Genomic DNA, 24,958 nt, shown 5'->3' with positions numbered 1-24,958 from the left:
AGAAATGCCTATTCTTCTTAGAATTGAATTCTCTATAACCATTGCATTCTCATACTTTTTACTCCTCCCCTCTGCAGCAGAACCAACCGTGGTGCAATAAATTTGTCTGTTGCTGCTTTCCCCTGAGAGGTCATTCCCCTCAACAGTATCCAATTGGTTTATCTGTTTAGCAGGGGAATAGCAACAGGAGATTCCTGCACTGCCTGCCTAGCTCTCTTGCTCTGCTTAGTGGTCACCCATTTTCTTCCTGCCTGCGGAGTCAGCCTGCAGTGTGACCACCTCTCTATACATGCTATCTACAACACGCTCGGCCTTGTGGATGTTTCACAGTGTCCCCAACCACTGCTTCAGCTCCGAAACCCAGGCTTTCAGGACCTGCAGCTGGAGACACTTCCTGTACACATACACTACCCACAAGTGGGTAGTGGGGAAGGGGTCGGTGTGGGAGTGGGTGGAGGCAGCATCCTGTAAAGGCACAGGTTTGAGGGCATTGTTAACTGTACCTCTACCGTTCTCGCCGGCTCGGTACTCCACAAGCCCGGTAGTAGTGGCAGCCCTGAAGGTGTGGGGACAGTGGCGGCAGCACAGGGGTTTGGAGGAGCATCGGTGTGGGCTCCGATAAGTGATAACCATTGGTTCGCTGCGGGGGAGGTTGGATGGGGAGAGTTGTGGATGTGGCAGTGGCAGGCATTGTGAGATTTAGGGATCTGTTTCTTGATGAGGGTTTTCCGAGTTTGGAGGAGCTGGAGGAGGAGTTTGAGTTGCCAGGTGGAAACAGGTTCCGGTACTTGCAAGTGAGGGATTTTGTGCGGAGGCAGGTCGTGAGCTTTCCACGCCTCCCACAAAGCGAGTTGCAGGATAAGGTGATGTCGAGAACAGGAGTTGGGGAGGGGAAGGTCTTGGAGATCTATAAGGAGCTGTTGGAGGGAAAGTGGGAAGAAGAGTTGGGGGGGAAGGGGGGGGGGGGGGTTGGAGGCTGGGTTATGGGAGGAGGCCCTGCGGAGAGTTAACGGGTCGTTGTCGTTTGCCAGGCTCAGCCTGATCCAATTTAAGATGGCCCACAGGCTCATATGTGTGTGGCCCGGATGAGCAAGTTCTTTAAGGAGGTGGAGGACAGGTGTGGGCGATGTGGGGGAAGTCCAGAGAATCATGTACACATGTTCTGGGCGTGTCCGAGGCTGAGGTGCTTTTGGCAGGGATTTGCGGATGTCCTGTCAGAGGCACTGCAAGGGAGGGTGGTGCCGAGTCCAGAGGTGGCGATCTTTGGAGCGTCGGAAGACCCGGGTGCCAAGGGTGGAGGGGAAGAGGCCAATGTTTTGGCTTTTGCTTCCTTGGTGGCCCGGAGACGTATTTCACTGGGATGGAGGGACGTGACGCCCCCGAAGTCGGGGGTCTGGATTAGCGACATGGCGGGGTTTCTCAGGCTTGAGAAAATTAAATTTGCCTTGAGGGGTTCATTAGATGGGTTTGCTCGGAGGTGGCAGCCGTTCATCGACTTCTTCGAGAAAAATTAGACTGTTGGGGAGGAGGAAAGGCATGGAAGTGACAAATGAGAGAACGAAAGCCAATGGAAGGAGGGCCGGGAAGGGCTGGGGTTGTGTTTTTAGAAGCCATGTTGGTTGGGGTTTGTGATTGGGGGGAATGATGGTTATTTTGTTGTGGGTTCTGTTGGATTTTATTGTTGAAAAGTGTTAAAATTATAAATGCTTCAATAAAATACTTTCTGAAAAAAAAATAGAAAGTGAAATCAGTTTGAATTGCCAAGTGGATGATAAAAAGTCATTGTGAGTGATCTGATTGGCTGCCTCTTGTTGCCACATTACCTACTGTATCCGGAATGAAGAAATTGTATCCCAGCAAGCTGTAATGGAGAACAGTGGGAATGAGGCCCTTCAATCCTGCGTAACTCCAGTCTGACTGTCGAGGAGCCATCCGAACAAACACAGGTAAGTGTGCGGCCCTGCAGTATAAAAGAGGATAGCTTCAATCAGCATCTTCGAGAACAACAATCACTCTTATCACCTCAGCCTGAGAAATCTCTTAACGTTGCTCTCGAAAGAACCAAATCACTGGTCAAACAAGGTGACCTGGGAAAGCCAGAATGGGAATGAGTCTAAGTGCAATATAATGACATATTTACTCAGGGTAATAGTGCATGTGTGTGAGAAAGGGAAATAGGAGGCAGGGAGTGAGACGGAGGGATAGAGAGAGAGAGAACTAGAAGGGCTGGGGCGAATAAGAGAGCAAGAGGGAGGGAAAGAGAGGGTGGGATAGAGAGAGAGGGAGAGAGAGAAAGGGAGAGAGAGGAAGGGAGGGATAGAGAGAGGGTGAGATAGAAAGAGGGTAACAGAGCAAGGGAGAAAGGGACAGTGAGCTACAGAGTGTATTAGAGCAAGAGAAAGGGAGAGAGAGAGGGAGAGGGAGGGAGTGAGAGACAGAGGGAGAGGGAGGGACAGAGAGAGAGGGAGAGAGAGAAAGGGAAAGGAAGGTGTCATGATATGCAAACATGCAACCAATGAACACTCAGAATAGGACACAACCAATGAGCAGTCAGGACACTCAGAGGTGGCATCACCACAAGGGGGCATGACATAAACACTATAAAAGGGATGAGGCACTCACACCCTGCCTCTTTCCACAGACAGACAGCTAGAGAGTTAGACAGAGTTGATCAGCAGCATCAAACGCAGCACTTGGCTTAGAGCAAGCTAGTACAGGTAGACTCAGTTATTACAGTTAGATTAGCAGTGAGTCAAACTAATTTGAGAAGTGTGTTAATAGTTCAATAAACGCGTTGAACTAATTTCAGAGTCAGGAGCATCCTTCAGTTTAGACTGCTTCAAGTAGCAGCCTGTGTTATCCGAAGCATCATAACACAACATGATACCAGGAGTGACTGTTCAATCTATTTAGTTCAACTCAGCAAGACCCTTGACAACCAGCTACTGAATACCCTCAGTATTGGAAGATTCAGGCTCGTCATCAGCTCAAGACCACCGGCAATCTTTGTGCCAACTGGCGATCATTCAAGCAGAAATTTCAACTATACATGGAAGCATCCAACCTCAATGGCGTGACCGATGCTCGGGAGATAGCTCTTCTACTCACCACTGCGGGTGACCATGCAATAGAGATCTTCAACTCCTTTCACTTTTCTGAAGGGCAGGACAAAACAAAGTACCAAACCATCCTGGACAAATTTGACAGCCGCTGCGAGGTGGACACCAACAAAATCTTCGAGCGCTACATTTTCAAGCAGAGGATACAAGGTAAAGACAAATCCTTCACCTCATATTTAACTAACTTTAGAGTGCTAGCGCAATCCTGCAACTTCAGTGATATCACTGACTCCATGGTCAGAGGCCAAAATGTTTTTGGAGTCCACTCTGATCCTCTGGGAGAGCAATTGTTGAAAATCAAGCACATGACCTTGCCAGTCGCGATTGAAATGTGAACGTGTACTGTGCATGAGCACTCTAAAATGGCTATTCACAGTACAAAACGGCAGAAAGTGAAAAACAAGCCTCCCACGAGTGGAGAGTGTTCAGGCCATCTCCCGGATGCAGCGCCTCTACATTGACGAAAGTGGCCATTTTGCGCACTCTTCCCGGGGCCTGACGCATGCGCAATGCAATCGGGAACACGAAGCGGCCGAAAACCGCACTGCGCAGGTGCAGACATCCGAGAACCGCTCTGAGCGTCATAACGCTGACGTCATGATGTGTGCAAACTGCGGCACCGCCCATTTTTTAAAAAACTGCCCTGCAAGAGGCAGACGCTGTTTAAACTGTGGGAAACCAAACCACTATGCAGCCCTGTGCAGATCTGCACCACCAGTCAGGAGCAAGCGCTCCCAATTCCGACAGCGGCGTATCAGAAGTGTGCAAAACGGAATGCATGACTCTGATCCAGGCAGTGCGACGGATTCAGACGATGAATACCTGGACAACGCTTACCGAGTGGGCATTATTATGAAGTGCGAATGCGCCACACCGGACACATCGTGAGTCCAATCAATCCTGGCCGTGGATTCCGAGGACGAATGGCGAGCAGTGATGAAGGTCAACCACTGCCCCATCCAGTTCAAACTGGACACAGGTGCCTCCACCAACCTGATTTTGCAGGTGGACTTCAAGAGAATCAAGAAGCCCCCCACAATCCTTCCAGCTGCCTGTAATGGACTGCAATGGAAACGCAATCAAGGCACTGGGGTCCTGTCACCTGCAGGTGTCCAGCCGACACACACAAGCAAGCTTACGCTTCGAGATTGTTAAACCAGATGGGACGGCACTGCTAGGTGCGCACACCTGCAAGCATCCTCATTTACACAGGTCTACACGACAACGCCGTCCCATTCAGATCTTCAAGCCAGCATTGAGGACATCCTACCCCAGTACCCAGGTGTATTTAGCGGGATGGGCACGCTGCCGTACGAGTACAAGATTCTACTGCAGCCTGATGCCAAGCCTGTGGTTCACGCACCATGACGTGTCCCTGCTCCACGGAGAGAGCGCCTGAAGGCAGAGCTCACGAGTCTACAACAAAAAGGCATAATCTCCAAGGTCACTGAACCAACCGACTGGGTCAGCTCGATGGTGTGCGTAAAGAAGCCTTCGGGGGACCTATACATCTGCATTGACCCCAAGGATCTAAACAAAAACATGCGGGAACAATACCCCATCCTGAAGAGGGAAGAAATCACGAGTGAGATGGCACACGCGCGCTTTTTCACAAAATTGGACGCATCCCAAGGATTTTGGCAAATCCATCTTGAAGAATCCAACACGCCTTTTGGCAGATTCTGCTACAACAAAATGCCATCTGGCATCATCTCGGCATCAGAGATTTTCCATTGCATCATGGAACAGATGATGGAGGGAATCGAAGGGGTTTGTGTCTACGTTGACGATATCATAATCTGGTCCACAACCCCAGAGGAACATGTGTCGCGACTCAAGAAAGTATTCCGACGCATACATGAACATGGCCTCAAGCTAAACATGTCCAAGTGCTGTTTGGGACATCCACGCTGAAGTTCCTGGGCGATCAGATTTTGCAACACGGTGTGCGCCCGGACAAAATTAACTCTAACGTGTGATCAACCATCATAAACAAAAGGGAAAGTTTCACGAATAAGATTGAGGAAAGTTGGAAATACACAGCACATCAGACAAAATTAAAGCCATCGAGGCAATGAAAGTCCCCAAGGACAAGAAGGCAGTACTACGCTTCCTGGGAATGGTCAATTTCCTTGGCAAGTTCATCCCGAATTTGGCCACATACACACCACGGCCCTACGCAACCTGGTGAAAAAATTAACCGCCTTTGAGTGGAAGGTGGAGCATCAAACAGGGTGGCTGGAGCTGAAAGCCACTGCACCTGTCCTTGCATTCTTTGGTCCAGACCGAGAGACCAAGATATCCACAGATGCGAGTCAGGATGGCATCGGCGCGGTGTTGCTTCAAAGAGACGACACGTCATCCTGGGTACCAGTAGCATACGCGTCACAGGCAATGACACCCACTGAAACCAGATATGCTCAGATTGTGAAGGAGTGCTTGGGTCTTCTCACCGGCATCCTCAAAGTTCATGATTATGTCTACGGCCTGCCGACATTCACTGTTGAGACGGATCATAGGCCTCTGGTCCACATCATCCACAAGGACCTGAACGGCATGAGAATTCTGCTCAAACTCCGAAGGTATGATTTCAATTTGGTGTACACACCTGGCAAGGAGCTCACCATCGCCAATGCATTGTCCCACTCCGTCACCTCACCCAGTGAACCACTGGAGATCATCCAGCACATTGAATTGCAGGTACAACCGTGTGCAAGCACTCTCCTGGCAACAAATGAGAAGATCGTTCTCATCCGAGAAGAGACGGCCAAAGACCCCCTGTTGCGAGTCATCCACAACCTTAGCAGTGGCTGGCAGAAAGGGCAATGCCCTCAATCCTACAGCGTCAAGGATGACCTGATGCTAATCGACGGCATCCTGCTCATGCTGGACAGGATAGTCATCCCGCTACATCTCCAGAACATGGTACTGTGGCAGATTCATGAGGGACACATTTAAGGGCAGCAGGGTAGCATGGTGGTTAGCATAAATGCTTCACAGCTCCAGGGTCCCAGGTTCGATTCCCGGCTGGGTCACTGTCTGTGTGGAGTCTGCACGTCCTCCCCCTGTGTGCGTGGGTTTCCTCCGGGTGCTCCGGTTTCCTCCCACAGTCCAAAGATGTGCGGGTTAGGTGGATTGGCCATGCTAAATTGCCCGTAGTGTCCTAAAAAAAGTAAGGTTAATGGGGGGGGTTGTTGGGTTACGGGTATAGGGCGGATACGTGGGTTTGAGTAGGGTAATCATGGCTCGGCACAACATTGAGGGCCGAAGGGCCTGTTCTGTGCTGTACTGTTCTATGTCTATGACACCTGGGCGTAGAAATGTGCAGGCACAGGGCTCGGCAAGCTGTCTACTGGCCCAGCATCAACCAGGACATCACGGACATGGTCCTGAACTGCGAAACCTGTCAGAGGTTCCAGCCAGCGCAAAGCAAGGAGACATTCCAACCACATGACCTAGAGACCTCTGCGTGGTCCAAGGTTGGCATTGACCTATTCCACGCAAATGGTCGCAACTATATCTTAATCATCCATTACTTTTCAAACTATCCTGAGGTGCTGAAGCTGCAAGACCTCACCTCACGGACCGTCATCAAAGTGCGTAAGGAGACATTCTCACGGCATGGCATCCCGAACACTGTCATGAGTGACAATGGCCCCGTGCTTCCACAGTCGAGATTGGTCCACGTTTGCCAAGAGCTACAATTTCAGGCATGTCACCTCCAGTCTGCACTGTCCGCAGTACAATGGCAAAGTCGAAAAAGGTGTGCACATTGTTAAGCAGCTCATCCGCAAGGCCTCGGACTCCGCTTCCGACATACACCTTGCACTACTTGAGGACCGGGCGACTCCCTTGTCCACTGGCATGTCGCCAGCTCAACTGCTGATGAACAGGGACCTGCGGACGACGCTTCCAGTCATACACCTGCCCAACCTTGATCACCTCCCCGTGTTGCAGAAGATGCAGCAGCTTCACGACACCCAGAAGCAGGGCTATGATGCCCATGCCACTAATCTGGACATGCTATCCCCGGCAGACACGGTCAGGGTCACGATACCAGATGGTGGGTGGTCTGCTCCGGCTGTCGTTCGTCAGGCCGCGCCCAGATCCTATGTCATACGTATGGCTGATGGCTCCATTGTGCAAAGGAATTGAAGGGCACTGCGAAAAGTTGCTTGCCCACAACCACTTTCCCCTCCATTTCCACATGTCAAATTGCCACCTCCAGACACCTCGTAGCATGAGGCCACCAGTCGTGCCTCCCACACGCCTCTCAAGACACCGTCATCCCCTCCACCACCTCTCCGGCGGTCGACGAGGATCAGACGCAAGCCTCAGAGACTGGATTTATGAACATTTGTTTTGTTTGTTCTGTTCTGTATTCCTCAGTCAGTCATATTAGACAGACACATTCACATGTACATACATCTAAAAAAGACAAAAAAAAGGGGAGATGTAATGATATGCAAACATGCAACCAATGAACACTCAGAATAGGACATAACCAACGGGCAGTCAGGACATTCAGAGGTGGCATCACCACAAGGGGCATGACATAAACACTATGGGAGAGAGAGTGGGGGCAAGAATGGAGGCGAGAGAGGGAGGGAGAAATAGAGAGAATGGCATAGAGCAAGCGAGAAAGGGAGAGAGAGAGAGGGGACGAGGAAGAGATAGAGAGAGAGGGAGGGCAGGAGAGTGTAGGAGGGATAGAGTTAAAGAGGAATAGAGAGAAAGGGAGAGGAACGGAGGGATAGAGAAGGAGAAATAGAAAGAGATGGTAACGGAGCAAGGGAGAAAGGGAGGGCAAGATAGAGAGAGAAGGTAACAGCAGAAGAGAGGGAGGGAGGGATAGAGAGAGATAGAGAGGGTAACATAGCAACAGCGAAGGAGAGAAGAGGAAGGGAGAGATAGAGAGAGGGAGAGAGATGGGGAAGGGAGGGAGGGCGAGCTAGGGAGGGAGACAGAGGAGGGAGAGGTAGAGACAGTGTTATAGTGCAAGAGAAAAAGAAAGAGTGGAGAGAGAGGGGGGAAAGAAGGCAAGAGAGGGGAGGAAGGGAGGGTGAGATAGAGGGAGTGGGAGGGAAAGGGAGGGAGAGAGTGATAGAGAGAGTGGGAAGGAAGGATAGAGCGAAAGGGAGGGCAAGAGAGAGGGGGAGAGAGGGAGAGGGAGGAAGAGATGGAGAGCGGGAGGATAGGAGAGGGAGGGAAGGAGAGAGGGGGTGGGAGGGATAGAGAGAGAGGGGAGAGAGGGTAGAAGGGATAGGGAGAGGGAGAGGGAAGGAAAAGGAGAGACAGAGAGATAGAGTGAGAGGGAAAGATAGAGAGGGAGGGAGAAAGAGAACGGGAAAGAGAGGGGGTGGGAGAGAGGGCGGGAGGGAGAGTGAGGGAGAGATAGAGAGAACGAGTAATAGAGCAAGAGAAAAAGAGAGAGAGTAAGACAGAGAGAGGAGGGAGGAAGAGATTGGGGTGGGAAAGAGAAGGTGGGGTAGAGAGGGAGGGAGAGGGGTAGGAAATAGAGGGAGGGTGAGACAGGGATGATGGGATTGAGAGAGGGAGAGAAAGGGAGGGAGGAAGGAATAGAGAGGGGGGGAGAGATAGAGGGGTGGAATCGAGAAAGAGGGAGAGTGAGACGGTGGGAGATGTGGTGATCGTAGATTGACCAGATACAAAAACAACAGAGCAAACACGAGCGGGAGAGCTATAAATACACTGGGACAGGATGTACAATTTTCTTTAACGATGTTCAGAAAATATGTTAAGAGAAAAAGGGGGATGTGGTGATCACAAGTTAACCAGATGCAACACAACTGAGCGACCACTAGAGGGAGCACGGGAGAGCCATATAAATAGATCAGGACAGGAAGTGAGGACACACTCTTCACAGCAGGCGGGCTGGTAAGCAGGACACACAGCAAGCAAAGCTGGTAGTTAGCACTGGAAGGTAGTTCTAGGTCGAGCTCTGGAAACTGAACGAACTCACAATAAAGCATCTTCTCCACACTTGAGACTGCGAGCTTTATTAAGACACGAGGAACAACACATGGTACCAGCAGTGATTTCAGGACGCTTACTACAGGACAACTCAGCTGCAGATACAGAAAGCACAAAATGGCATGGAAATCTCCTACTGGACATTTGACTGGGGAAGACATCGCTAATTCGAGGATGTGGCATGGATACCCACCTCAGCTGGACACGACTGGTAATGTAAGAAATGTCTGGAAAAGGTTTAAACAAATGTTCGATTTTTATCTCATAGCTAATGATGTTGCAGAAGCCTCAGACAAAATTAAAATAGCAATTCTCATCGAAGGGCCTGTCAATAGGAAAGTGTATAATGGATTTAAACACTCAAAAGGTGAAGACAGGAACAGCTTACAAACGTTACTAAACAAATTTGAAGAGTACTGTGAGAAATTTGAACAGCAAGGCATGCTCACAGTCCAACCTGCACAGAGACTGAGTGATGCAAGACTTAAAAAATCACAAAAAGATCAGGAAATCGCGAATGCACAGTACAGATCAAAAAGAAGAAATAACATGAATTTTTCACAAAGCCAAAACGCTGAAATCCAGTCCAGATCGGAAAGAAAAGGTAACCTATAACTTTTAGAAAGAAAAAACGCTGAAATCCGCGATAAAATGGCGTCGGAGCACATTTTGCAGTCTCTGGTAAGCAAAGAACTACAAATCGCGTCTGCGCATGCGCCGGAAGCGGAAGTCGCGCATGCGCCGGAACCGGAAGTTGCGCATGCGCAGTTTACAAAAGATCGCGGCGCCGATCGTTATGCGCATGCGCAAGCCGCGCATGCGCAGTCAAAAAAAGTCTTCGTCGCGGACCGTCATGCGCATGCGCAAGCCGCGCATGCGCAATGGACACCGAACCGCACAAGGAAAGAAAGCCGATTTGCGGATGTGCAAGTCGTTCCTACGCGTGACGTCATGACGTCTGAGAATCCTGACCATGCCCACTTAAAAGGGAAATGCCCGAAAATTGAAAACAAGACACTTAAAGTGGTAAAACCAAATTTTCTTGCCTCAGAACACAGAAAAACGCCTGAACTTAAACCAACAGTGAAAAACAACTTGCACAAAACCTTGAAAAAAGCTGCCTTCACCACACACAGTGAAGCGAACAAAAAGAATTCCGAAACAACAAAAGATGATTTGTTTTTCGACGATTACCTCTCAGACCTGACTGGGTCAGTCGGATATGCTTATCACAGCATCAGCGACACGGTCGCAAAGTACAACACGAACCAACTCGTGGTAGATGAATCCAACCAAGATGATTTGGTTTTCAAAGAATACTACTCAGACATGGCTGAGTCAGTCGGATATGCTTATCACAGCATCAGCGACACGGTCGCAAAGTTCAACACGAATCAACTCGTGGTAGAAGAATCCAACCAGGATGATTTGGTTTTCGGAGAATACTACTCAGACACAGCTGAGTCAGTCGGATATGCTTATCACAGCATCAGCGACACGGTCGCAAAGTTCAACACGAATCAACTCGTGGTAGAAGAAGCCAACGAAGATGAAATGGGTTTCAAAGAATACTACTCAGACATGGAGGAGTTATTTGGACATGCTGATCACAGCATCAGCGACACCGTTGCAAAGCTCAACACGACTCTACTCATGGTGGATGAATCCAACACCATGGTGCCATGGCAGCTCGTCGATACATTGGATGACAGCAATACCCAAGACGAAGACGACGCCACACAGAGAGCACAGGAAGACTCCACGGAGCGAGCGATGACAGGCTCCACAGTGCGAGTGATGAAAGACGCCAACAGGGATGCAAGCAAACACTCCCGGGCGGACACCAAGCATGAACAAGACCATGAAGGTAAACCCACTGTACCTGAGCAACCGCAAGCAGACTATGAAAGTCTACCAAGCTCACAGGAACAAGAAGAAAGAGCGGACTATGAAAGTCCAACACGCTCACAGGAACAAGAAGAAAAAGCAGACTATGAAAGTCCAACACGCTCACAGGAACAAAAAGAAAGAGCAGACTATGAAAGTCCAACACGCTCACAGGAACAAGAAGAAAGAGCGGACTATGAAAGTCCAACACGCTCACAGGAACAAGAAGAAGACAATGCACCTCTGCCCACTGCATGCGAAGACAGTGACAAGGTGATCACACTCAACGTACAGGATCACAGTGAGACTGACAGTTCTCAGCTTGTCTGTACCGAAGCACAGAGCGAAAACAGTGACAAGGTGCTCGCACTCGACGTACAGGATCACAGTGAGACTGACAGTTCTCAGCTTGTCTGTACCGAAGCACAGAGCGAAAACAGTGACAAGGTGCTCGCACTCGACGTACAGGATCACAGTGAGACTGACAGTTCTCAGCTTGTCTGTACAGAAGCACAGAGTCGGGCCACCCAACAGTCCAGAGAGACGATGCCGAAAGAAAACATGCAGATTTTGACTCCAGAAGAGGAGCACCTGGAGCCCAGAGAGACAACGCCAAAAGAAAACATGCAGATTTTGACTCCAGAAGAGGAGCACCTGGAGTCCACAGAGACAATGCCGAAAGAAACCATGCAGATTCTGACTCCAGAAGAGGAGCACCTGGAGTCCAGAGACATCAAACAAAAAGAAACCATGCAGATTTTGACTCCAGAAGAGGAGCACCTGGAGTCCAGTGAGATAACATCAACAGAAATCATGAAGATTTTAACTCCAGAAGCGGAGCACCAAGAGTCCGGAGACACCACGTCAACTGATATCATGCAGATTTGGACTCCAGAAGAGGAGCGCCGAGAGTCCACAGACACCGCGTCAAATGTAATCAAGAAGACTTTGACTCCGGAAGACGAGCACCAAGAAAGCAAAGATGCGGAATCCAATTCTCCACAACTGATTGATGTCACCTGCACCGATGCAACATCAGATCATTCGCACCACTCGCGAGACGGAATGCTCAATTACTCAAATTATCCACTCGGGACACTCATAGAGTATAACAAGAAAAACAAAAGTCAAAAGAAACACAGCAAGAACAAAAACAACATGAAGCGCGACAAGACCAACAACAATAGCAAGAAGCACAGCAGAAACGAGAACGACAACAGCAAGAAGAAAAGCAACATGAAGCGCGACAAGACAAACAACAATAGCAAGAAGCACAGCAGAAACGAGAACGACAACAGCAAGAATAAAAGCAACATGAAGCGCAACAAGACAAACAACAACGTCAGGCACAAAGATAGCGACAACGACAGAGGCAGAAACAACAAGAATGGCAACAAACACAACAAAGTCAGGAGCAAAGATAGCGACAACAACAAAGACGGAAACGACAAAAACAGCGACAAGTATGGCAACGGAAACAACAAAAACAGGAACGACAGAAACAACAGCAATGAAACAACGACTTGTACACAATGGCACTACTTGGCACATGATGGACGATGCCACAGCACACTGCAAAACGATAACAAGACTACAAACATGTCATGGGATGACAATGAATCGCACAAACTCACGTCTGCTCCAGAACAAGCAAGCACACCAGCATCCAAGGCGGATGAGACAATAAATCAACACCACAAGCACAAAAAAAAGTCCATGTCAGTCAATATCAGTGGTTCGACCATGCAAACACCTCGGGATGACGCATTGGGTACTTAAGATAACAAGGAACACCAACAACATTCACAGCGGACTTGCAATATCAATATCACCACGTCATCAACAACAAAAAGAAAAAAAAAAAAAAGCTCTGAACAAATTCATCAAGTTTGGACTCATAAATGTGTTTATTAAGTTTGGACATATAAATACATTGGCTTTGTTAACTAAGGCAATAGCATCATCACTTGTATAGATACGCATATCATAAGTTACTGTTTTGTATAATTTTCCTTAATGATGTACAGAAACTATGTAATGAGAAAGAGGGGGATGTGGTGATCGTAGATTGACCAGATACAAAAACAACAGAGCAAACACGAGCGGGAGAGCTATAAATACACTGGGACAGGATGTACAATTTTCTTTAACGATGTTCAGAAAATATGTTAAGAGAAAAAGGGGGATGTGGTGATCACAAGTTAACCAGATGCAACACAACTGAGCGACCACTAGAGGGAGCACGGGAGAGCCATATAAATAGATCAGGACAGGAAGTGAGGACACACTCTTCACAGCAGGCGGGCTGGTAAGCAGGACACACAGCAAGCAAAGCTGGTAGTTAGCACTGGAAGGTAGTTCTAGGTCGAGCTCTGGAAACTGAACGAACTCACAATAAAGCATCTTCTCCACACTTGAGACTGCGAGCTTTATTAAGACACGAGGAACAACACAGGAGAGAGAGGGAGGGAGAGAGAGAAAAAGAGGGAGAGAGGAAGAGATAGAGAGGGAGATGAAATGAGAAGTGGAGGGAGAGATGGAGGGAGAGAGAGGTACTCAGTGTCATAGACAGAGATACTCAGAGTCATAGAGAAAGAGGAAGATACTCAGGGTGAGAGAGAGAGAGATGTGGAGTTCTGTGTGGAATTAACACTTTCTCCCCGTGTCTGCCTGGGTTTCCTCCGGGTGCTCCGATGACTTCCCACAGTACAAAGATGTGCAAGTTAGATGCATTGGCCATGTTAAATTGGCTAGAGTGACAGAGAGCTGTTCAGGGGAATAGAGTGTGAGAGAGATACTCAGGGTAACAGAGAGAGATATATTCAGGGACATAGAGAGAGAGAGTTATGGATAATAAAGTAATAGCCACTTTGGAGGGTCCCTAAAGAAAGGGAGACCCCAGAGTGAAGGGGGCACCCATGTGGCGTATACACAGTTGGCGTCCATGTTGGGTGGCCCCTGGACAAAGGGAAACCTTGGAGCGCAGGAGCCCGACCTCATAGGGAGAGCGGCGATCGCGACCATTTTGGACGGCCCCCTAACAAAGGGGAACCCTGGAGTGCAGGGGCATTTCCATCAGGTAAGTATGGTTGATCGCACAGTACCGGGGGGTCAGAAACCCCCCACCAGGATAGTCACCTGGAACGTAAGGGAATTTAACGGCCCAGTGAAAGATCCAGGGCGCAATTCTCCGCAAGTGCGGAAAGTCGTGAAGGCTGCCGTGAAACTGGCTGTGTTTCACGGCAGCCTCCGCGCCCCCTCCCAGGACCCGATTCTGCTCCCCGGTCGGGGCTAGCAGCGGGGCCCCGTGAACCTCGGCATCACAGGCTTAGCGAACTTCGCTAAGCCCGCGCGCCAAGGGTAACGGCGGCTGACGCAAACGATGACGTCAGCCGCGCATGCGCGGATTGGACGGCTCCAATCCGCGCATGCGCAGATGACGTCATCACACATATGCGTGAAACCCGCGCATGCGCGGGCCGTTATGCCCCTCAGCCGCCCCGCAGACTGAGCCAAAGAGGAACAAAGAGTGCGCGGGGTTCGGACCCGCTGCCCGCGATCGGTGGGCACCGATCGCGGGCCCATGCCACCCTTGTCACGGCCGTGGTGCGGCCGTGCCAATCGGTGGCATGGTTCTCCAGAATGGCACTTTGCGGCCGTTTTCACGAACGGTGAGAGCAGGTATGTTGGAGTTCTTGAAAACGGCTGTAAAGGCCTGGGAACTCGGCCCATCGGCTAGGGGAGAATCGCTGCTCGTCGTAAAAAACGGCGAGCAGCGATTCTTGTCGTGGGGCGGCCGTGGGGGGGGGGGGGGGGGGAGGGGGGGGGGGGGGGAGAGAATAGCGGGAGGTCGGGAAAAATGTTGGGAAGGCCCTCCCGCTATTCTCCGACCCGTCATGGGGGGGCGGAGAATCGCGCCCCCAGAGTCTCCACCCACCCGAGAAGACTGAAGGCGGACCATAGTCTACCTGCAGGTAACACACCTGAGGGAGAAGGACAAATTACTGGTGAGGAAAGGCTTGGTGGGACTGACATACCATTCATGCTTTAACTGCGCACAGGACCCGCTGACCGACCGATCAAACCCCGGAACGGGGTAAAAGTCAGGCATGGCTAAGGAACTCAGAGCATTTATGGAGCAGATGAGGGCGGTGGACCTGTGAAAGTTCCTGCACCCGGGAGAAAAAGTGTCCTTGTTTTTTTCACAAGTGCTCAACCCATATCGACTTCTTTGCAGTGGGGAAATCGGTGCTTCCAGGAATTACAGGAGCGGAGTACTCCACAATAGTCATCTCTGACCATGCTCCGCACTACGTGGATGAGAGGTTGGAGACGGGTTGTGCCCAGCGCCCCGCATGAAGGCTGGACACGGACCTCCTGACCGACAAGGCCTTCTGCCCAAAACAAATAGCAGGCCATAGATGATAACGTGACTAACAATCGGAACGGGGAAGTCTCACCTTCCACGTTCTGGGAGGCACTGAACGCTGTGATCCAAGGGGAAATAATATCCTACAAGGCATGCAGGGAAGAGAGGGAGGCCAGGCAACAGCTGATCGACTCCACCTTGGAGGTCGACAGAAAGTACTCCGAGGCCTCAACCATAGAGCTGCTATCGGAGAGGAAAAAGCTGCAAATAGACTTTAACCTGCTATCCACTCGGAAAGCAGTGTACCAACTCCGCCAGACACGGGGGACCTTTCACGAACATGGAGGAATGGCTGGCCACCTACTGGCTCACCAGCTGAGAAAGTAGGCAGCCACGAGGGAAATAGTGCAGGTCAAGGATGGCAGAGGCAGACTGGTAACAGAACCAAAGAAGGTCAATCAAGCATTTGAGACCTTCTACCGAGGACTGTACATCTCCAAACCCCCCGAAGGGGTCGCGGGGATGAAACAATTCCTCGACGGACTGGAAATGCCGGTTGTGGGATGGACAGATGGGGGGAGCTGGAAGCACCAATAGATCTGGGAGAAATCATGGAGAGCATCAGTTCCATGCAGGTGGGGAAGGCGCCGGGATCTGATGGGTTCCGGGCGGACTTCGACAAAAAATTTGCACCGGCCCTGGTCCCACATCTAAGGGACATGTTCACAGACTCGCTGGCAAGGGGCACTAGCACAGGCCACAATCTCACTGATACCCAAAAAAGACAAAGAACCAACGGAATGTGGATGATACAGACCAATTTCACTGCTGAATGTGAATGCAAAAATACTCGCAAAGCTCACAGAACACAGAACATAGAACAGTACAGCACAGAACAGGCCCTTCGGCCCTCGATGTTGTGCCGAGCAATGATCACCCTACTCAAACCCATGTATCCACCCTATACCACTAACCCAAACAACCCCCCCTTAACCTTACTTTTTAGGACACTACGGGCAATTTAGCATGGCCAATCCACCTAACCCGCACATCTTTGGACTGTGGGAGGAAACCGGAGCACCCGGAGGAAACCCACGCACACACGGGGAGGACGTGCAGACTCCGCACAGACAGTGACCCAGCCGGGACCCACCCAGTGACCTCCTGGACAAAAGGCTGGAGAAGGCCGTACCGGAGGTGGTCGCTGAAGACCAGATGGGCTTTGTCAAGGGTAGGCAACTCATTGTGACCATTAGATGGCTGATGAACGTAATAATGATGCATACGCCTCCCAAAGGTGATCGTCAAAGGTGAGGACGCAGAAACGACCTTTGTCAAGTCGAATGGAAGTACCTCCTTGAGGTACTGGAATGGTTTGGGCTAGGAGCAGGATTCACCGCCTGGGTGAGACTCCTGTACAAGGCTCCCAAGGCGAGCGTTCAAACTAACACCACCAGCTCTAATACTTCCAGCTACAAAGAGGTACATGGCAAGGATGCCCACTGCCCCCCCTTCCTGTTTGCATCAGCAACCAAGCACCTGGCGATAGCCCTATGGGATGCGAAAAGCTGGAAAGGCATCCAAAGAGGAGACAGAGAGCTCAGCGTTTTGCTCTATGCGGATGACATGCTCCTGTACGTCTCAAAGCTACAGGAAGGACTGATAGCAATCATGCAGATCCGAAAAGAGTTCGGAACCTTCTTGGGTTACAAACTCAACCTGGACAAAAGCGAGGCATTCCCAGTGAACCCAAGCAGGGGAGGGACAGAGCTGAATGGATTCCCATTCAAAATAGCCCAAAACAGATTCCGATACCCGAGTATCCAAAAAGACAGAGACTGGACACAGACCTGACCAGCCCGATGGAGGAAGTCAAAAAGGACCTACAGAGGTGGGACGCCAGGGACAGTGGGCGTCCCTGTCTTGTGCCTCTGTGCAATTGGAAGTATTCAGAGCTGGTGGTGTTGGTCCGAACTCTCGCCTTGAGGGCGTTGTACAGGAGTTTCATCCATGAGGTGAATCCTGTCCTTAGCCCGAACCGCTCCAGCACCTCGATGAGGTAGTTCCATTCGACTCGGTTGAAGGCCTTTTCTGCATCCAGTGAGACGATCGACTCTGGTGTTCTCTCCCCGGAAGGGGTCATTATTGCATTCTGCAGGCACCTGATGTTTGCAGTTAGCTGCCTACCCTTGACGGATGGCACGGTAGCACAGTAGCTAGCAGTGTTGCTTCATAGCTCCAGGGTCCCAGGTTTGATTCCCGGCTTGGGTTACTTTCTGTGTGGAGTCTGCACATCCTCCCCGTGTGTGCGTGGGTTTCCTCCGGGTGCTCCGGTTTCCTCCAAGTCCCGAAAGACGTGCTGTTAGGTGAATTGGACATTCTGAATTCTCCCTCGATGTACCCGAACAGGCTCCGGAATGTGGCGACTAGGGGCTTTTCACAGTAACTTCATTGCAGTGTCAATGTAAGCCTACTTGTGACAATAAAGATTATTATTATTATTACAAAGCCCATCTGATCTTCTGCGGCCACCTCTGGTATGCAGTTCTCCAGTCTCTTGGCCAGGACCTCTGCGAGTATCTTTGCGACTGCATTCAGCAGTGAAATGGGTCCATATGATCCACATTCCGCCGGGTCCTTGTATTTTTTGGGTATCAGTGATATCGCCTGTGTTAGCATAGGAGGCAAGATGCCCTTCGCTAGCAAGTCTGTGAACATGTCCTGTAGGTGCGGGGCCAGGGCTGGCATGAATTTCTTATATAAATCCAGTGGGAACCCGTCGGGTCCCGGCGCCTTCCCTGCCTGCATGGAGTTGATTGCTCTCCATGATCTCTTCCAGTCCAATTGGCGCTTCCAGCTCCCTCGTCTATCGTCCCCCACGACCGGCATGTCCAGTCCATCGAGGAACCGTTTGATCTCCACATCCCAGTCAGGTGGGTTTGGAGGTGTCCAGCCCTCGGGAGAAGGTCTCAAATGTTTGGTTGACCTCTTTCTGCTCGATTACCAATCTGCCTCTGCTATCCTTAATCTGCGCTATCTCCCTCGTGGAAGCCTGCTTTCCCAGCTGGTGAGCCAGTAGGTGGCCAGCCATTCCCTGTGCTTATGTCTGGCAGCGTTGTTGCACTGCTTTCCTGGTGGATAGCAAGTTAAAGTCCATTTGTAGCTTTTTCATCTTCGCCAGCTCTACAGTTGGGGCCTCGGAGTACTTTCTGTCAACCTCCAGAATGGAGTTGATCAATTATTGTCTGGCCGCCCTCTCTTCCCTATCTCTTTGTCCCTTGTAGGTTATAATCTCTTCCCGAATCACCACCTTCAGTACCTCCCAGAATGCGGAAGGTGAGACTTCCCCACTCCTGTTATTTGTAACATACTATTGGTTTTTGATATTTTTTGGCAGAAGACCTTATCGGCCGGGAGGTCCATGTCCAACCGCCACGTGGGGCGGTGGGCACGGCCCGTCTCCAACCTCACACCCATGCAATGCCGGGCGTGGTCGGAGATAGCTATCACGGAATATTCTGCTCTTACTATTCCTGGAAGCACTTCTTTCCCTATTGAAAAGAAGTCTATTCTTGACTGTACTTTGTGAACCGCCGGAAAGAATGAGAATTCCCTCTCACTGGGGTGTAGGAACTGCCATGGGTCCACCGCCCCCATCTGCTCCATGAATGTTGCCAGCTCCCTGGCCATGCCTGTCCTTTTCCCCGATCTGGGGTTCAATCGGTCTGTCAATAGGTCCTGTACACAGTCGAAGTTGCCCCATGATCAGTCGATGCGTGTCAATGTCGGGGATTTCCACCATGGTCATTTTCCCAGTTGGGCACATGCACATTTACCAGAACTACTGGTGCCCTGTCCGTTATATTACGTGATTGCAATACGTCGTTACTCTTTTGCTTACTTCCAGAATGGTCGGATGGTCGTAGTTCAATGAAACTTTCAGTCTTCAGTTTAAGCAAATAATATTTAATGAATAATGAATATAAATAATAATGAGTTTGTTCACTCTTCTACAACTATAACTGATGATAAAGTAAATCAGAAGTATTAATAATGTTTAACTACAAGTGCCAACTAAGATATATCTCTCTACCACTCTGTTATCTAGTTATTCCTGATACGAAGAGGCAGGAAGATCCTCTGAGTTCAGTTTGTGTACATGGATCTGGTGCTGCCATCTAGTGGTTATCTAGCACTATGATACAGTTGTTAATTCTTTACATACCAGCAGATATACAGATCACTACACCGTCTAGGACACAGCTTGCCATGACATACCGTCCCCCTTGGTACGTAACTGTCCTTGTCACCGTGAACCTCATCCTCCTACTGATCAATATGGGTACTCTCTTCGCCCTCCTCCCGTAACATTAATGGTACATCAGTCCCACCCAGCCCTTTCTTTCCCGCAGTTGGTCCTTCTCCCTCAGGTGTGTTTTCTGCAGGAAGACTTTGTCGGTTTTCAGGCTTCTCAGATGGATGAAGACTCTGGATCTTTTCACTGGGCCATTAAGTCCCCTGACATTCCAGGTGATAATCCTGATGGGGTTTTTTTGTCCCTCCGCTCCTGCGGGATCAGCCATACTTACCTGGTGGAAATGCCCCATCACTCTGCGGTTTCCCTTTGTTAGGGGGCCGCCCAAAATGGCCAAGGTCGCCGCTCTCCCCATGAGGTCAGGCCCCTGCGCTCCGAAGTTTCCCTTTGTCCAGCGGCCACTCAACATGGCCCCCCACTGTGTACGCCACGTGGGCGCACCCTTGCCCTTTCTTTAGGGATGCTCCAAAGTGGCTGGTTGCTGTGCTATCTTGTTTCAAAGAACAAGAACAAAGAACAAAAAAATTACAGCACAGGAACAGGCCCTTCGGCCCTCCCAGCCTGCGCCGATCCAGATCCTTTATCTAAATCTGTCTCCTATTTTCCAAGGTCTACTTCCCTCTGTTCCTGCCCATTCATATACCTGTCTAGATGCTTCCTAAATGATGCTATCGTGTCCGTCTCTACCATCTCCGCTGGTAAAGCATTCCAGGCACCCACCACCCTCTGCGTAAAAAAACTTTCCACGCACATCTCCCTTAAACTTTCCCCCTCTCACTTTGAAATCGTGACCCTTGTAACTGACACACCCACTCTTGGGAAAAGCTTGTTGCTATCCACCCTGTCCATACCTCTCATAATTTTGTAGACCTCAATCAGGTCCCCCCTCAACCTCCGTCTTTCCAACAAAAAAAATCCTAATCTACTCAATCTTTCTTCATAGCTAGCACCTTCCATACCAGGCAACATCCTGGTGAACCTCCTCTGCACCCTCTCCAAGGCATTCACATCCTTCTGGTAATGTGGCGACCAGAACTGCACGCAGTATTCCAAATGTGGCCGAACCAAAGTCCTATACAACTGTAACATGACCTGCCAACTCTTGTACTCAATACCCCGTCCGATGAAGGCAAGCATGCTGTATGCCTTCTTGACCACTCTATCAACCTGCGTTGCCACCTTCAGGGTACAATGGACCTGAACTCCCAGATCTCTCTGCACATCAATTTTCCCCAAGACCCTTCCATTGACCAGATAGTCTGCTCTTGAATTTGATCTTCCAAAATGCATCACCTCGCATTTGCCTGGATTGAACTCCATCTGCCATTTCTCTGCCCAACTCTCCAATCTATCTATATTTTGTTGTATTCTCTGACAGTCCTCCTCGCTATCTGCAACGCCACCAATCTTAGTAGCATCAGCAAACTTGCTAATCAGACCACCTATACCTTCCTCCAGGTCATCTATGTAGATCACAAACAACAGTGGTCCGAGCACGGATCCCTGTGGAACACCACTAGTCACCCTTCTCCATTTTGAGACACTCCCTTCCACCACTACTCTCTGTCTCCTGTTGCCCAGCCAGTTCTTTATCCATCTAGCTAGTACACCCTGAACCCCATACGACTTCACTTTTTCCATCAACCTGCCATGGGAAACCTTATCAAACGCCTTACTAAAGTCCATGTATACGACATCTACAGCCCTTCCCTCATCAATTAACTTTGTCACTTCCTCAAAGAATTCTATTAGGTTTGTAAGACATGACCTTCCCTGCACAAAACCATGCTGCCTATCACTGATAAGTCTATTTTCTTCCAGATGTGAATAGATCCTATCCCTCAGTATCTTCTCCAACAGTTTGCCTACCACTGACGTCAAGCTCACAGGTCTATAATTCCCTGGATTATCCCTGCTACCTTTCTTAAACAAAGGGACAACATTAGCAATTCTCCAGTCCTCCGGGACCTCACCCGTGCTCAAGGATGCTGCAAAGATATCTGTTAAGGCCCCAGCTATTTCGACCCTTGCTTCCCTCAGGAACCTGAGATAGATCCCATCCGGTCCTGGGGACTTGTCCACCTTAATGTCTTTTAGAATACCCAAAACGTCCCCCTTCCGTATGACAACTTGACCGAGAGTATTTAAACATCCATCCCTAGCCTCAACATCCGTCTTGTCCCTCTCCTTTGTGAATACCGATGCAAAGTACTCATTAAGAATCTCACCCATTTCCTCTGAGTCCACGCATAAATTTCCTCTTTTGTCTTTAAGTGGGCCAATCCTTTCTCTAGTTACCCTCTTGCTCCTTACATACGAATAAAATGCTTTGGGATTTTCCTTAACCCTGTTAGCCAAAGATATTTCATAACCCCTTTTAGCCCTCTTTATTGCGCGTTTGAGATTCGTCCTACTTTCCCGATATTCCTCCAAAGCTTCATCAATTTTGAGTTGCCTCGATCCTATGTATGCTTCCTTTTTCATCTTAGCTAGTCTCACATTTTCACCCGTCATCCATGGTTCCCTAATCTTGCCATTTCTATCTTTCATTTTCACAGGAACATGTCTGTCCTGCACTCTAATCAACCTTTCCTTAAAAGACTTCCACATTTCAAATGTGGATTTACCCTTAAACAGCTGCTCCCAATCCACATTCCCTAGCTCCTGCCGCATTTTGTTATAGTCTGTCTTTCCCCAATTTAGCACTATTCCTTTCGGACCCCTCCTGTCCTTGTCCATGAGTATTCTAAAACTTACGGAATTGTGATCGCTATTCCCAAAGTAATCACCGACTGAAACATCAACCACCTGGCCGGGATCATTCCCCAATACCAGGTCCAGTATGGCCCCTTCCCGAGTTGGACTATTTACATACTGCTCTAAAAAAACTCTCCTGGATGCTCCTTACAAACTCTGCTCCATCTACGCCTCCAACACTACACGAATCCCATTCAATGTTGGGGAAGTTAAAATCTCCCATCACAACCACCCTTTTGCTCCTACATTTTTCTATAATCTGTCTGCATATTTGTACCTCTACTTCATGCTCGCTTTTGGAAGGCCTGTAGTAAAGTCCCAACAATGTTACTGCACCCTTCCTATTTCTCAGCTCCACCCATATTGCCTCAGTGCTCGAATCCTCCATCGTGCCCTCCTTAATCACAGCTGTGATATCATCTCTGACGAGTAATGCAACTCCTCCACCCCTTCTACCTCCCTCTCTATCCCTCCTGAAGCATCTATACCCTGGGATATTCAGTTGCCAGTCCTGCCCTTCCCTCAACCAAGTCTCAGTAATACCAATAGCATCATAGTCCCAGGTACTGATCCAAGCCCTAAGTTCATCTGCCCTACCTGCTACACTTCTCGCATTAAAACAAATGCACCTCAGACCACCTTTGCGTTCATCATCTCTTCCCTGCCTACTCTTCCCCTTAGTCACATTGAGTTTATTGTCTCGCACCTTACTGGCTTTAGTTGCTGCTTCTTTACTGACCTCTAACTTCCTAATCTGGTTTCCATCCCCCTGCCAGTTTCTCCCCGCCCAAGACCGTTTCTCCCCGCCCAAGGCCTGTATGATTATCAGCTAATTTTTTCTACTCTGTTCCTTTTGTGACCCTTCCCCCCGCATCCCCCCATCTGTGTTGCACCCTATCTCTCCCTGTGCTTTCCCATTCCCCGTCCCTGTGCACCCCCCCCCCCCCCCACCCCCACCAACCATGTGCTCTCTCCACAGTTCCCCCCGTTTTCTGCCTTCCTGTGCTAGCTATTTCTCTGTGGTGGCGCACCTCCCTGAGCTGGTCTAGCCCCTTCCTTCAGTATGCTGACAGCCCGTTCTCCATGTTTAAACCCTCACCTGCCTTCCCAGCACCCGCTCCTTTCTAAGATGCAGTCTTCCCTTTATATTTGGAATGTCCCACGGAAACATGCTCACTGTCTAATGAATCTTTTCCTCTTTCAGAGTCTTTCCCTGCACAACTCTCATCGTTACCATGACTGTCCCTTGTCCAGGCCATTGGTTCAGACGAACTCTATCGCTTTTTCTGGAGAGTTGAAGTAATGATCCTTTTTTCGGTATGTGACCCGAGCCTAGCTGGGAACGGCATACCAAAACGTACCCCTTTCTTGTACAGGGCCGATTTTGCCTGGTTAAACTCGGCTCTGCGTTTTGCTAGCTCTGTCCCAATGTCCTGGTAGATTCTGATTTTGTGTCCTTCCCAGGTGCCCACCACAGGATCCTCTCACGGTCCTGGTATCGTTGGAGCTTTGCGACAATTGCCCTCGGCTGCTCCGTGGACTTCGGTATCGTCTGAGCGACCTGTGTGCTCTGTCATGCTCTGGGGGTTTGGGAAAGTTGTCTCTCCCGACTAAGTTGCCCAGCATTTGGGTGACGTAATCCGTCGTGCCTTTACCCTCAATGCCTTCCGGCAGGCGAACGGTCCTGATGTTCTGTCGTCAAGACCTGTTCTCCTGATCCTCGACTTTCCCCCTTAGTTTCCCCTGGACCACTACCAACCATTTTACCTCTGCCTCCAGGGTGACGATCCTGTTGCTCAGGTCCGTCGAGGCCCTTTTGAGGTCGAGGATCGTTCGCTCACGAGTTGGCACTTTCTTCCCCAGCCCATTGATTGCCTTCTGAATGGTGGCCATCGCCTCTGCTCCCGCAACCTTGACCGACACCTGGATCTCCATCCTAATCGCGTCTTCATGGTGGTCAGCTCCTTCATCAGGAAGCTCTTCCATCCACCTCCAATTGGTGGGGGGGGGGGGGGGGGAGGCTGATGCTCGGGTCGCTGACCGCCCTCTCACCTGGGTGGCTGGCGCCCCTGCTCCTGGTAGGTCCACTGTCTCGTCTGCCTGCTGGTCGTGGATCTTTCCACCGCTTTCGCCATTTCTTTGGCCCCTTGAGCTCCCGTTCGCTGGCATCTTTTCTTGGTTGCCCTCCTCTGGCTGTTGAGGGATTTTTCCGTTGAAATTTGGACAAGATTCAACTAAAAGTGCCTTTTTTTGTCCTGGTTCAGAGGAGGGCCACCTGGTGTGTGCCCGCTCAGCACAGTTACTGGAAGTCTCCTGCATGTATATTAAATTATCTGTTTGAAACCACCTGTTGTTCTTGGCTGTATCGTGGAGGCCTTTCTGTGAGTATTTGGAAAAATGAGGTCGAGCCGGATTCGGAGATGTCGGCCCATTGACAACTCAGCTGGGACAACCCCACTGTTGGTATGTGGGGTTGAATTGTACGAGAGCAAGCAGTCCGCTAAGTGAAGCAGTAGT

At 49.9% G+C, this 24,958-nt stretch overlaps 1 protein-coding gene across 2 annotated transcripts in view; it reads right to left on the bottom strand.

The window, feature by feature from the left end:
• Positions 1-24,958, bottom strand: part of si:ch211-236l14.4 (SITS-binding protein) — a 274,084-nt gene that overhangs the window by 40,883 nt on the left and 208,243 nt on the right. For both annotated transcript variants that reach the window (XM_038807329.1, XM_038807330.1), the window contains one exon: positions 1,824-1,960. In XM_038807329.1, coding sequence (XP_038663257.1) covers positions 1,824-1,960 — 137 coding nt within the window. The remainder of the gene's footprint in view (positions 1-1,823; positions 1,961-24,958) is intronic.

This window comes from Scyliorhinus canicula, chromosome 9 (genome assembly GCF_902713615.1).
Source record: "Scyliorhinus canicula chromosome 9, sScyCan1.1, whole genome shotgun sequence".
Taxonomy (NCBI): domain Eukaryota; kingdom Metazoa; phylum Chordata; class Chondrichthyes; order Carcharhiniformes; family Scyliorhinidae; genus Scyliorhinus; species Scyliorhinus canicula.
This window is presented reverse-complemented; position numbering and strand designations above follow the sequence as displayed.